Genomic DNA, 15,156 nt, shown 5'->3' on the forward strand with positions numbered 1-15,156 from the left:
ATGTTCCTCCATCGTCTTCATAATCCTGACACTTGATGACCAGTTCCGAAGGGCTTAGAGCTGCCCGGAAACTAGCATCTTCCTCCTCATCAGAACCAGAGTCATGCTCCGAACCCGTGGCAAATAGAGGTGATGGAGGCTGAGTGTGTCGCGGAAGCTGATCCTAAGACACATGACAACGCTAGTGCAGAGGGTCAACGGCAGGTGTTGCGGAGCCGGACGTGGAAACTGGCACCAGAGGTAGTGATGCCAAAGTAGCCGTCAACGATAGCACCGCCGTCGACGGAACAACCAACGAAGCTACCGCCGATAAAGCCGCCGCCGACGGGGCCGCCGTAGACGGCGGCTGCCGCAGTCGCCAACGAAGCCGCCGCCGACGGAGCCGCCGCCGAAGCAGTCGGACGTCGACAAGACCCCCTTCTTAGATGATGACGAGGAAAAAGGAATAGTCGACGAGACTGATTTGATCCTCACAGATACCAACGTCGACGCTGAAGACGTCGACGCATCCGCCGTCGACGACCTGCTGGCAGAAGTCGTCGTCACTGTCGTCGAAGAGCCAGAAACGGCATATTTCGTCGTCGGACAGATCGTCGACGATTTGGCACGTTTTTTTGCGGAATCATGCTCTTAAGGAGCTGTGTAAGCCTGAAGGTCAGATCTCGGGGGCGTAGGCGTAGCAGGAAGAGGTGGAGACCCTGTAGGAGCCACCTGGAGCTGAAGCTTCCTCTTTTTAAGGAAAGGAGAGGGCAATTCCTGCACACTGCTACGCTTAGAAGTGGCTCTAGACATCCCAGACGCAAAACTTTCTGCGTCAGAAAGAGGGCCCTCCTTATCCTTCAGCCTCTGTAACCATAGAAGGAGACGCCCTTCTCTGTCCTCAAGAGTCTTGGTGGAAAAAGTCCTGCAAATCTTACACTTGCCTACCTCATGTTCTGGATAGAGGCAGTAAATACACTTCTTGTGAGGGTCTTCAGAGAAGAGCCGCAACTTTCCACAAGAAGCACATGGTCCAAAAAGAGATTTCTTACTTGAAGACATCCTAAAAGCTGAGAAATCCAAAAGGAAGTAGAGAATACTGAGCAGAGCTCAGGGAGACTCCCTTCACACGACGTGCAGTAGAAAATCTGAGGGCCTGAACCTCTGGGGAGAAGGTTCTAGAGGGTGCTGATGCCTGATTGACTGTAGTTTGGACTATCATAACGACATGGATAGGCTTTTGAAGTGCCTTTTTTTCTTTTAATGAAATTCTATGTGTTAATGGTAACCTATGGTACTGAGTATTTATGGTTTGGGGATGTATGTAATTATGTTTTTATATACATATATGATATTTGTTATTGCTATTTTATTTACCGTGGGGCTCCCATTTCGACGACAGGGAATATTCAAGCATGTGAATCTATGAAAGACACCCCAATACTGGAGAATATTTATGACACTAGTAACTGGATCTGTTACATCAAGGGTAAGGTCATAAGCACTGCATAAGGTGCGCAAATTATGGTTTGCATAGCTGTTGTGTGAGATCTGGATTGTGGAACGAACCATAACTGGGACATTTCAGTGTTTTTTGGTTTTGTAACGATAAACCACTATAACTGTAACTGTCAGGGCTAGATGAAGCATCCTCAGGAGGCAGATTTATTCCATCTCAATTTTATTGTTAATTCCACACAATATAAGGAATTCACGGGGTGGCAAGAATATATATTTTTAGGGGGAGAGCAGCTCCTTTATATGGAGCACAACACAACTGACATTCTAAAACTGCTTACCTCAAATATTCGCTTTTCTACCCAAGTTAAGCAAAAGATTAGCACACTACCATCCAAGCCAAGCTAGAAAACCAAAACCTTTTGCCATTTTTGCAGCAAAGACTTTAAGAACAGGATTAGAGACGGCCATAAATACAATGCTTAACTGCGTTATATATGTTGCATATTGCCTTGGGAGATTATGGTGATATAATCTACAAGGCCGAAAGCAGTGTAGTTTGAAAATGTCACCAAAACCTTGCAATGTGTTTTAGAACTGAGTTCTTAAAAATGTCACAAGAACCATGCCATAGGTTTTTGAATTGCTTGCTTTTAAAAAACATACACTTTGGCTATAGAAATCGGAGATCTTATAAGTTTTAGAGTGGTGTGGAAAGATTTGTTTTGAGTCTCCTACTCGGGAGATGTTTGTCAGTAACCACAAGACCTAACAAAAAAGGTTTCCTGAAGTATCATCAGCTAAAATCAACCTCTGCCAATATCACTTAGAAAAAAAACAACAGCTCATCACGCTTGCACTACACAATGCTACTCATTCAGGTGTGTTTTAACCCAATTTAAAGTGGCTATCCTGCTACAAGAGGTAGTCGCGCTCAGTTTCAAGTGAAGATACTTACGCATCAGGCTATAAATGTGCTTCTCTGCTACCTGTTCCGTGAACAGCCTAATGAGGTCATCTTTCAAGTCTCTGTTTAGCTTTGTTTCTATGTAAAATTTATTCTGCAATATAAAATCAGAGATCACCGTCACTGCAATGACAAAAGTATTTGTGCTACACTAAAATGCAGCACTACGCTTAGCAACATCAACATAAGAAGTTAAAATATACAGTTAGTGGTTTTCAGTACAAAATCAATATTTTTTATTAACGCTTTTGCAATAGAACCTTCATTTTGCAGTTATTCTGTAACTGCTTTATCCTTCATATGTCTGTCATAGACCTACAATAGTCTATGTATTTAAAACAAAGTTTTGAAGACAGGCTTCAATATCTTACATGCCTCAATTCATCATAATTTGGACTATTTAACAAGAGATCCATTATAAGAAACCAGTAATTTACCTGTAATAATAGCTTTGATGCTTGAATATCTTCTGCATTCACATGCTGTGCATAATTCCACAATCTAGTGGTTGGCCTCGGAAGGGTTAGACTGCAACACCGTTCTTACTCTTGGTGAGCCTCAACATATGCGAAGCCTGATCTGGACACGGTATGCCTACAATGCTAAATTTCGTGGCCTCCATTTAAAATTGATTTTGTGCTGTCCCTTCACTACCCACCTTCATCGTGGACCCAGGAGGGCTTGTGAATGTAAAATTTCCTAGCTTTTGTGAAGTAAAGTTTATATTCAACAAAGGGAACAGAGGCAACTATTATGCATATTACTTGCTTTTCTTAATCAGCAGCCCATCAATACACATAATATTGAGCAATGAATGGAGTACATATTCCAGGAGTCCTTGAAAACAGTCCAGTCAACATCTTATCAATCCATATAAAAGTGTGCTCAAGAAAATGAATTTGTTACTTTTTAGGTCATCATTAACCCTTAAACTTCCTTCTACTACTGGTAATCCTTTCTGTTTTACCATTTCCTTGAGGACCTTGTCTGCAACAACCACTAGATCCTCTCATTTCCCAATATTTGCGACAATGGTTGTTTATATATGCCTAAATGATTCTCAAGTGTTTGCAATCATGTGAATGTAAGAGGCCATCATACCCAACACTATCATCACTGTTCTCCCTGTCAGATTCTGAGACAGCTGGTAAAGGTAAGCTTTTTTCTTGCAATGCTGGAATGCTCTTTACAGTAGGGTAAGCCTTTGCTTTCGGGGTATCCAGATGCACCCCCAGGAGAGTCTCCTCTCTGGAGTAGGGGAATATATTTTCCAATCCACTGTGAAACCTAGGTGGTGAAGCAAACTTACCACCTCCTGGATGTCGATGTTCTTTTTTTTTTATTATTTGTTTATTGAGTCCAGTCAACATCAAGAGTACAGCTTTCATTATAGAGTATAGCATTGTTGAATAACATAGTATTGCATCACATAGTATACAGTCACTTTTCACATAGTATATTTTTCCATCTGTCACTATCAATGGGGATCATAATCCAAACAGTAGTACACAATATACATCAATCTGTGTTGTTAAAAGAGACATTCTGACATTACAATTTCCACCTTACCATCTTATGCTTTATCCGTACATTGTTATTCATTACCTCTGGTCATCTCATCGTAAAGTACCCGACAAAATCGTTGTATAATCAGCTATCGTTCTGTGTACCCTTATGTTCACTTGTCCGCCTGCGCATTTTGGAGATATTGCAGCAGGGGTTCCCAGTAATCCCTTAGTCTGGATGCTTGCGGTAGTTCTTCCGAATAGATCTCTAAGGTGTCCCAACAATATGTCATGTCCTTATATCTAGGCAGCGCTTACTGCCCCATCTGATGGCAATGCGGCGCTTTGCTAGTAGGAGTGCTACAGCCAAGAATTTCCTTCCTTTTACTGGTGTTATCTTATACATACCCAGTAAGCATACTCGTGGTGTGTTAGGTATCATCTCGGACAACATAATAGTTAGTGCCCCTCTTACGTCCTCCCAGTATTGCTTTATCTGTGGGAAAGCCCACGCCGTGTGTAGGAAGTCAGCCCTTAAAGCTTCACACCTGTAGCATTCGTCATTTGGGCGAAGACCATATTTATGTAATTGGGTCGGAGTATAGTAAAATTGGTGTAGGAATTTAAAATGTACTATGCGTAGATTACAGTTTGGCGTCATCAGTTGCAGGTGCATGCAGCTATAATCCAATTCTTGTTCGCTTATAAAGGCCCCCAGCATCTGTTCCCATTTACTAAGTGATTTGTCTGCTGACCCATTTTGGTCTGATTGTGACGCGTTGTATAAACAGGTGACCAGTTTACGGCAGCTAGGTGCAGTTAGTAGGGCTTGTAGAGTTTGCAGTGTAGGTGGTTCTTCTGGGTACGAGACATATAATTCTTTCATCGCTGTCTGTAAACGCATGTGGGCAAACAGCTTAATTTGTGTGTTGTGTGTGCTTAGTGATGGATCCTCCCTCTGAATGAAACTGTCGCGTGGGAATACATCTGCCATAGTGTTTAATTTCATCTAAGCTAGCATCCTTTTTTCTTGCGTGACTGATAGATTCGGATGATACGCAATTGGGAGTGCTGGTGCATAGACGGGGGATTTCTTGGCCCTACTCGCTAGCATATGCCAGGCTCTTGAGGTGCAGAATCCTGTCACTGTGGGTAAAGGATATAGGGTCCGAGACATAAGCTGCAAAGGTTTTGGATATACACTGTCCCTCTCCACCATCATATGTGGGATATAAGCGTGCGGCTGCAGCCAGTAGTAAGCATGTTGTGCCTACGCACAATAATAGTATAATTGTAGATCTGGTGCCGCAAAATCTCCTTTGTGGTATGGTTTTGTCAAAATATCCCAGCGTAGTCTGGCTTGTTTCACCGCCAATGTGAGCTTCTGCATTTTGTGAACAGTGCCTGTGTCAACCAGATAGGGATGTTACCAAATAAATATAGAAATTTTGGCAGTACAGTCATCTTTTGTAAAGCTATGCAGTCAGCTAATGAGAGGGGCATCCGTGTCCATTTGTCTATCTGTTCTTCCAGCTTAGATATGGTTCTGCCATCATTTTCCCTCACCACCAGTTCTGGATCTCTATGTACCCATATGTCCAAATATATATATATATATATATATTTTTTAATACTTTATTTCACATTTTGCAGATTACACAGCCTGCATTGCCTACAACCCCAGGGCCGGCAGCAGTCAATAGTTACAACCACTGAAATACTACACAGCTTTGATGCCGACATCCCTGGGGAACGGCAGCGACAATACCTTAACTGAGCAGTTTTATTAACATATGTGCTTATTCTCTGCTTGTTCAATCGTTTTTGTACATACTGAAGGATAAACAGAAACTATTCCAACTGTAAAACTCCCCCCCCCCCCTCGTCTCGGTCATCTCCACCCCCGGTGTAACCGGTTATCAACACTGCGCACAGTTTTTCTCACTGAGTAATTAGTCTGGACAACCTATCACGATTAGTAATCACCAACCTTCAACACTCTGGTATAGCTACCGTTCTCTTCTAATACCTGGTATTCCACTTTTACGCATCCTGTCTTTGCCGTCCTGCCCAGTGCTTCACCCATTGTCCACACTGCAATGATCTATTCCACCATTCTCCAGCCATTGAACATAGGGACCCCAAATATCCACAGGTCTCTACCTAGTAGGTAACAATTCCCAATATCAGGTCAATATAGCTCATGTCCACCTGCCCTCTTAGCAATACCCCGCCAGGCCCATCGTGTTGTCTCAACCGTATCCATCGCCTGATGCGGACGCTTGTAAGGGTGGTATACTGCCGCATTTAAGGGAGTCTGGGCTACCCTATCCATTTCTATCGCCACATGCGGCTGATAGGGAATCGGGTGCTGCCAGAAGTGCAGATATTGAGCCTGTGCACTATATGCGTATAGCTCGAAGTCGGGGGCTTTGACTAAAAGGCAACGTCAGGAGGCTCCATGCGACACGTGGCTGTCTGCCCGCCCACACCAATTCTAAGATTGCCGACCGCAAACGCTGAAAGAAGTGCACGGTAAGTGGCACTGGAATATTTACAAACAAATATAGGAGCTTCGGCAACAATACCATCTTTGTTATTGCTATGCGCCCTAGCAGGGAAAGGGGTAACTGCCTCCATCTACGTACCTTCGTTTCCACCCAATCCATACCCCTCCCATAATTAGCCAGCCATAGTTCCTGCATAGATCTGCTTATCTGAATACCTAGATACCGGGTTACGCTTTCCGCCCATTGTATAGGATATTCCGTATCAAAAGGAACAGTTTTGTCAGTCAGTGCCAGGAGCGTTGATTTGGCCCAGTTAATTTGTATACCCGTCAGGGTGCCGTATCTGATCAATTCCCTCACCAACATGTTGAGATTGTCCTGAGGATCAGTCACGTAAAGTGTCATATCGTCAGCATACATTGAAATCAACAACCCCCTGGATGTGAAACCTATGCTCCGGTGTGTGTGGTGTTGGCTGAGTCTAGCCGCCAGTGGCTCGGTCGCAATAGCAAAAAGTAACGGCGATAGGGGACAACCTTGCAGAGTTCCCCGCGTGATATCAAATGTCTCCGACACCTGTCCATTAATTCTTACTCTTGCTACTGGGTTCGTGTAAAGAAGTTGGATCTGTTTAACAAATATGGGGCTGAAGCCCATGCGGGAAAATAAAAGAAAGAGAAACTTCCACTCCAGGGAGTCAAAAGCCTTAGTGGCGTCCAACAGTGCAGCCACGGCCCGTACATGGGGGGCCAGATAATGTAGAAGGTCAAAGTGTACGTAGATTGTGGGTGGTTGACCGGCCTGGGATAAACCCGGATTGGTCTGGGAGTACTATTTGTGGCAGCATCGGCTGTAAACCTATTAGCCAGGAGCTTAGCGTAAATTTTAGCGTCAAGGTTAATTAAGGACAACGGTCTATATGAATAGGGCGAGGTCGGGTCTTTATCTGGCTCGAGTAAAGCTATGATCGTAGCTTCTCTCAGTGTGGGTGGGAGTATACCAGTTTCCATTGCCTCCCGGTATACGTCTAGTAATCTGGGGGGGAAGGGTATCAGCATATTCCTTGTAAAAAGCTGCTGTCAGACCGTCTGATCCTGGGGCCTTGTCGGCAGGCATGCTGGCGATTACTTGTCGTACATCTTCCACCGTCAGTGGCATCTCCATATACTCTCTAGCTCTGTTGTTACGGCACGTGTACAGTCTTTGGTAATATTGCGTCATAAGTGCCAGAATATCCTGTGGCGTTCTGGCAGTGTCACCTCCCTCCGATCGTAGTTCCACAATATAGTCTGCTCCTCTCGGAGCCTGTAGTAGCCCCGCCAATGTCTTCCCTGCCCTGTCTCCCTCCCCATATCGTCTTGCCTCTGTATACTTATGTAAGTAGGCCGTTTCCCTATCTGCCTCCTCCTGATATAACATCAAGGTGGATCTCATCAATGCACTGGTAGATGGAGTGGGGTTCCTCTGGAACTCCCGTTCTAATCCCCCAATCTCGCGTTCCAGCCTCTCTAATCTAGAGCGAATATCCGTAAGGACTCGCGCTTTCAGAGCTATACAATTTCCTCTGGTAACCACTTTGAAAGCCTCCCAAAGTACCCCTGGTGATTCCACCGTACCCTCATTTAGTGTGAAATATTCCTCTATTTTCACCCGAAGACCTTCCCGGAATACCTGGTCCAATAATGCTCTTGAAGGGAATCTCCAGGCAAATGGTTTTCTATAGGGCGGTGGTATTTAAATTGTCAACAATATGGGTGTGTGATCAGATAGTGTGCGAGGACAGTGTGTAGCGTCCGATACCCAAGCTTGTATGTCTTTCATCACCAACCAGTAGTCCAATCTGGACCATGCATTGCGATGGTGTGATACACATGTGCCCTCCCTAGTTGTGGGGTGAAGTTCCCTCCAGGAATCTACTAACTGCAGATCCACCATGATATCAGCCAGTGTCTCTGCGGATTTAGGATGATGCTCACGCGACACTCCCTTTCTGTACATCTCTAATGAGAGCACAACATTAAAGTCGCCCCCCCCCACAATACCGCCACATTCCCCATTGCCTGTACTTTCTGACATGTGTGTTGGAAAAGCTCTGGAGTATCGATATTTGGTCCGTAAGTGTTGACTATCACCATCGGAGTATTATACAGTGTATCCTGCAGCAGTATGTACCGTCCCTCAATGTCTTTGATTGTATGGTGCGTTTCCACTGAAGCCCCCTGCGCACCAAAACAGCCACCCCCTAGCATAAGTTGAATATCCCACTTCACCCTATCAACTATTTCTGAGTGTACCCCCTGCCGTGGACGCTAGGTGTGTTTCCTGAAGCAAGCAAAGATCGATTTTCTGCCTCAAAAGGTAGGAATGCACCAATCTAGTCTTCCTGCGATCACTTAACCCACGTATATTCCAGGAGATGCATCTAAGCGTGGCCATGGACGTGTTACGTGTATGCGCCATCAATATTCACAAAAAAACAACACATTTGCATGTCCAACTCTACCAGTCCGACAAATCAGTGAGAGTGTCTTTACATCGTAGATAATCAAAATTCGTGAACTGTCCAGTGAAGAAAATGACAGAGCAAACATAACATACCAAAATACCCTCCCCCCCCACCCACACCAACCCCCCATTCAGGTTGTGTCATATCCCCTCCCACCCCCAGCAACCGTAAACAATCGGTCTACAGTAGTGAATCCGCATGAATCATCCCTTGGGGGTACATGGGATCACCGGCAATACACCCCTGCACTCTTGGCAGGGTGGCCAGGCACACCATACACCACCGAGGACGATATGCCCATCCGCCCTTGCATGTCAACAGATAACCGTCTATCGCGTCAATAATAACTATTACGTACGCCCCACAGGCCTCTTCTCGTCAACAAACATTCTAGGATATATAAAACAACATCGTCTCAACACTCTGCGCCACAGATGAACCCCCTTTTTTCCCCACATATCTAACCATCCAGCGATCAAGCCCGGAAGCTTCAATCATTATCTTCCAGGGTATTCTCAGACTGTATGACGTCAGCTGCCACCTTCCGTTTTTGTTCCTTCGCTAGCTGCCTTGCGTAGGTCAGTGCTGCCTTTGCATCTGTGAAGAAGGTCGGCCTGCCAGAGCCCTGAACCCTCAGTTTTTCTGGGTATATCAAAGCATATTTGCTGCCTATCTGCCGAAAGATATTCTTTGCTGGAATAAACTCCCGGCAGGCCGCCTGAACCTGCAGCGTGAAGTCGGGATACAAAGCGATGTTATTTCCCTTGTATTGTATATCACCTCTTTCTCTAGTCAGCCGTAATATCGTGTCTCTGTCCCTGTAGTTAAGCACGCTGGCCAGTATCGGTCGCGGCGGCGCTCCCACTCTAGGCCTAGGTCCCAGGGTGCGGTGTGCAAGTTCAATCAGGAACATTGCAGAGAGGTCCTGGCCGAACAAGTCTGACATCCTCATCTCAACGTACTTCATGTTCTGGATGTCCGTCGTCTCCGCAATCCCCGTAATGCGTATGTTGTTCCTCCTTGACCTGGCTTCCTGTCACGGGGCCTCTGGTGACGTCGGGGGACGGGGCGGGGACTTTAACAGCTGTTCCTTTCCGCCCCGTCCTCAGGATGCTTACGGCCCCTTTATTGCGGCATGGATGTCACCGGCGGAGTCGACCCTCCTGACGTCATGCGCATCTGACCAATCAGAGGCGGAGGGGGCGGATAAGGAAGCCCGGCCAGAACCGCACGGCGCGAAAGCCGGAGGAGGAAGACAGGAGAAAACGCCGGAGACGAGCAACATTCGAGAGGAGAACCAAGGAGAGGAAGCAGACGAGAATCCAGGAGAAGAAGTAGACGAGCAGGCCAGGAGAACGTGTACGCCTGGAGGCCACCGACACCACGAGCCGCCCTGCCGCACTTCTGGAGATGTGTGGCTGGACAAGGTACGGGGCCGTTTAAAGGGACTCTTCTCCTCACAAGGTGGAACGGGGTAGGGGAGGTTTGAGGGAGGTCACGGGACCACGAGCGCGTCTTTGTGTAAACCTCACCCCTGAACACGCTCACCCAGTCGCGACAACTCGACTTTTGAACACAGCATGTTCTTGGTGTAGGGCCCTGGTGAATCCTTCACTCCCCTTTACCCCCTCATTCAGTTGAGTAAACACCGAACGTATCAGTAATCCCCGGATTGTTTGTTCTTTCTTTTTCACATGGCGATGCTGGAAGAACCCATGACTGAAAAACTGAATTGCTGAAGTCAGGAAGGACTCGAAGACCCTGACAGTTTCTTTCCTTTGCTTGTCTTCGCCCAACGAAGAGCGGAGCTGAATAGAGAACTCTTTTCCTTGTTTATTTAGTTTGGGGTACTGTTTCGACAAGAAATAAATACTCTATTCCGACATATCCGAGTGGTCATCCATCATTACTACTTCAACCAACCGGCCCTCAGGCCCCCCTTCCTCACAAGTGGCGAGCCAGATAGGAGTTTGAGCGTGAACCGCCGTCCGATACAGGATGGAAACATCATACACCAAATGAAGGATGGACAGGAAAAACTGGAGTGGGCTATTGGACAAACCTCCACCCAAGCGGAGACGGATCGGACAGCTTTCACCCAGGCGATACAGAACCAATCAGAAAGTTTACTTAGGTTGGTGGAAGGACAGACCCATCTCCTGACTGTTTTGGGACAGGGAAGGCCAACCTCACCTCCCCCTGGTACAGTGGTCCCTTTGCAAAAATATGCCCCAGGGCATGAACCCCTAGCTTTCTTTTTGAATTTCGAAAGGGCGGCCTGGGCGAGTGCATGGCCTGGAGATAGATGGCCGTTTTATCTTGCCCCCCTCTTGACGGGAGAGGCACAAGCGGCCTACCAAATGGTAAATAGGGACGGGACTTGTGCATACGCTGTTGTTAAACAATATATCCTAGATCGCTTAGGAGTGGATGAGGAAACCCACCGTTTGCGGTTTCGCCAGGAAAGAGCGGCCCCAGGGGATCTCCCCAAGACTCTGTTCTATAAATTAAAGGAAGCAGCGGACCTTTGGCTTAAACCTCACGAGGCCAACATGGACGCAGTTATGAATAAAATTTATCTGGAGCAGTTCCTGGAGGCCCTACCTTATGGCACTCACAGCGTTGGTTGAAGCAGCATGCGGGTCTCACTCTAGAACACGCCATAGAAATGGCCACGTGTTGTGCCAGAGCACAAGGACGTCCTTATATCAGAGAACCGGAGAATCACCCCAAAAACATTCCTCCAATGAAGACAGAAAAGAAACCACTAAAAAGGGTTTCCAGAGCCTATACGTCCCCGTTTTCCCAGAGCGGATCTTCCAGTCACTTCAGGACCCCAATGTTACGATTGTGGGGAGTGGGGCCATATAGCCCGATATTGCCGAAAAAAGAAAGAGAAGGAGGATGAGCCAATGGACGTGAGCTATGCACCCCGCTCCATCCTTTTCGCACAAGAAACTGGGACAACATTCTATGTAAGTGTGACTATCAATGGGACGCCTATAAGTGCCCTACTTGATTCTGGGTGCAAGCACTCAGTGGTAAAACAGGAGTTAATCAACCAGTCCAATCTTATCCCAGGAAAGACTGTTCACATTAGATGTGTTCACGGGGATGTTAGGGAATATCCCCTAGCTAATGTCACCCTCTATAGCGGGTCAGGGAAGGGAACCGAGGTAAGGGTGGGTGTCTTATCCAGTCTCCCAGAACCCGTTCTCAGTGGACCGATAATCCATCCTTTCACTCTCTTATGTTAGAAGCTCTCCAACCCCTGGGGAAAACATACGACAACCGTCTTCTACCAGAGCCCTGGGCAAGAGATACCCATTTCCGCACCGCACAGTTAAATGATGCCAGCCTCACTAATGCCTGGAATAAAGCCCGTGAGGATCAGGACCCCCTCACCAGGGTATATCCCACCTTTATCGGAAAAAAACGGTCTGCTATATAGAATGGCAAAACTAGATGCGACCCCACAGTTGTTGGTACCCACAAGTTTTAGGGAGCAAATTCTTTTTTTGCACATGCCCATCTTTTGGCAGGCCATTCTGGGGCTGAAAAAACGGGACAGGCCATACTCCAGCATTTGTTCTGGCCAGGAGTTTATGCCCAGATTCACAAATACTGTCAAGAATGCAGGATATGCCAAAGAATTAATCCTTACATTCCTCCCCCTGTACCATTGAATCTATTACCCATAATAGGCACTCCATTTGACCAACTGGGTATGGATCTCATTGGCCCTTTGCACAAGTCAGGAAGGGGACACCAGTATGCTCTGGTGTTGGTAGATTATGCCACCCGCTATCTGGAGGCCTTTCCTCTTCGGGTGGCCACCTCCTCTGCCATAGCCCAAAGACTGTTGGAGGTGTTTTCGCGAATGGGATTCCCCAGGGAGATCGTTACCGACCAGGGTACCCCTTTCGTGTCCCGCCTTATGAAACAGGTGTGTACCCAACTGAGAATAAAGCATATAAAAACGTCGGTCTACCATCCCCAGACAGATGGTTTGGTTGAGCGTATAACGGCTCCCTAAAGCTCACCTTGAAGAAACTACTGTCTGGGGATGGGAAAAACTGGGATCAGTTACTGCCTCTAGCCCTTTTTGTACTACGTAGCCAGACCCAAGCCAGTTTGGGTACCTCACCGTTCGAGCTATTGTTCGGACGTAAACCCAGGACCCTACTGGAGATCACCAAAGATAGCTGGGAAAGGGAGGGGGCACAAGAAGCGGAGGCGCTTTTGGATTATACTTGTCAATTACAAACTCGCCTTCACAAACTGAGAACCCTTGCTCATGACCATCTGGCCATAGCTCAAGCCAAACAGAAAACCTTTTATGACAGAGGGAAAAAGTGGAGGGAACGGAGCGTAGGGGAGTGGGCTTTGATACTACTGCCCACTTCCACCCACAAACTAAGGAAAGAGTGGCAGGGACCCTTCAAAGTCCTCAAAAGGATAGGGCGTACCACCTATCTGTTACAATTATCTGGACAGAAAACACAAATGTACCACATAAACCTCTTAAAGAAGTGGATAGGTAAACCCCCTCAAACAGTAACCACGGTCGCTCTGGTCTCTCCCTCTCATCATACTGTACATGACACTCCTATCAATCAGGACCTTAACCTGAAACAAAAGGATGAAGTGCTCTCTCTCCTCCTTCACCACAAAAGTGTGTTCTCGGACCAACCAGGCAGAACCCACTTAGCCGAACACACCATTCCTACACCCCCTGGTGTTGTGGTGAAGCAAAAACCATATTGAATCCCTGAGGCTAGGCGCCTTGCCTTTAATCAAGAGGTGAATAACATGCTACGGTCTGGCGTAATTGTCCCGTCGCATAGCAACTGGTGTTCACCGGTGGTCCTCGTACCTAAACCGGATGGCAGCATCCGGATTTGCATCGACTTCCGAGCAGTTAACCAGGTTTCTAAACAAGATGCATACCCCCCTCCCCAGGGTAGACGAGCTGTTGGAACGTCTTGGTGAGGCCAGATATATCACCACCATCGACCTCACCAAGGGGTATTGGCAAATACCGTTAGCCCCCTCAGACAGGGAAAAGACTGCATTTTCCACACCCTCTGGCCATTATCATTTTACCGTCCTCATTTTGGGTTGGTCAAAGGGCCATGGATAACTTGTTGGCCCCCCAATCTGGAATACGCTTCAGCCTACCTTGACGACATCGTCGTCTTTAGCAAGACTTGGGAAGTCCACCTCACTCATTTAGACAAAATTCTATCCAGTCTACATAAAGCCGACCTCCATATCAACGCCAAGAAATCCGAGGTCGCCTTCAGGACTGTCAATTATCTTGGTTATGTCTTGGGGAATGGTCTGATTCAACCCCAATCTAAGAAAGTGGAGGCCATAAAAGCTGTTCCCTACCCTACCACTAAAAGAGAACCGAGAGCCTTTTTGGGGTTATGTTATGTTATGTTATTTTATATAGCGCACAGATGCCGCAGCCAAGAGGCGTCCCGGCGCTTTTTGGAATGAAGCACACAACACAACAGAGAAAACCAGGTAGCAGTAAAGCTAAGCAGAGGAGAATAAATGAGTTTTTAATAGTTTCCTAAACTGAAACAGATCTGGGATGGAACGAAGTGATGCAGGCAAAGAATTCCACAGTGTAGCCGCCATCACCGAAAAGGAACGTCCACCCATTCTGGACTTTTTAAAGCGAGGAATAATGGCTAAGTTAGACCCTGCAGACCGAAGAGCTCTTGAGGGGACATAGTGGAAAATAGTCTGGGTGAGAATAGGAGGGGAGGCCAATTTAAGAATTTTAAAAGTAAGGCACAAAGCCTTAAACTTAATTCTTTGGCCTACTGGGAGCCAGTGAAGGTCGTGGATAGTGCAGCGAGCAGAAACAAATTTAGGAAGGCCGACCAGCATCCTGGCCGCCGCGTTTTGTACCCGCTGAAGGCGGGCTAGCTCAGCCTGATTCACACCCAGAAACAAGGAGCTAGCATAGTCCAATCTGGTCAACACCAGAGCTTGGACTATAATTTGCCTGGTGTCCGCGTCAAAGAATTTAAAAATGGGCCGTAGGCACTGTAGAGCGCCGAAACATGTTCCAGCGACACGCTTGATGTGAGGAATAAAGGACAGTTTATCATCAAGCCATACGCCCAGATTTCTAACTTCGGCTACAGGAGTGGGAGCAGGACCCAGTTCAGAAGGCCACCATTGGTCTCCCCAGAGCTCGCTGTCTCTACCGAA

The 15,156-nt window shown here is 46.8% G+C and overlaps 1 protein-coding gene across 1 annotated transcript in view; it reads right to left on the reverse strand.

Annotated features, from left to right (window-relative positions):
- The window catches only part of CACUL1 (CDK2 associated cullin domain 1), a 375,285-nt gene that overhangs the window by 178,121 nt on the left and 182,008 nt on the right, over positions 1-15,156 (reverse strand). The window contains exon 5 of the mRNA XM_078643906.1: positions 2,396-2,498. Within this exon, the coding sequence (XP_078500032.1) occupies positions 2,396-2,498 (103 nt within the window). The remainder of the gene's footprint in view (positions 1-2,395; positions 2,499-15,156) is intronic.

This window comes from Lissotriton helveticus, chromosome 5_1 (genome assembly GCF_964261635.1).
Source record: "Lissotriton helveticus chromosome 5_1, aLisHel1.1, whole genome shotgun sequence".
In the NCBI taxonomy this organism is placed as follows: Eukaryota; Metazoa; Chordata; class Amphibia; order Caudata; family Salamandridae; genus Lissotriton; species Lissotriton helveticus.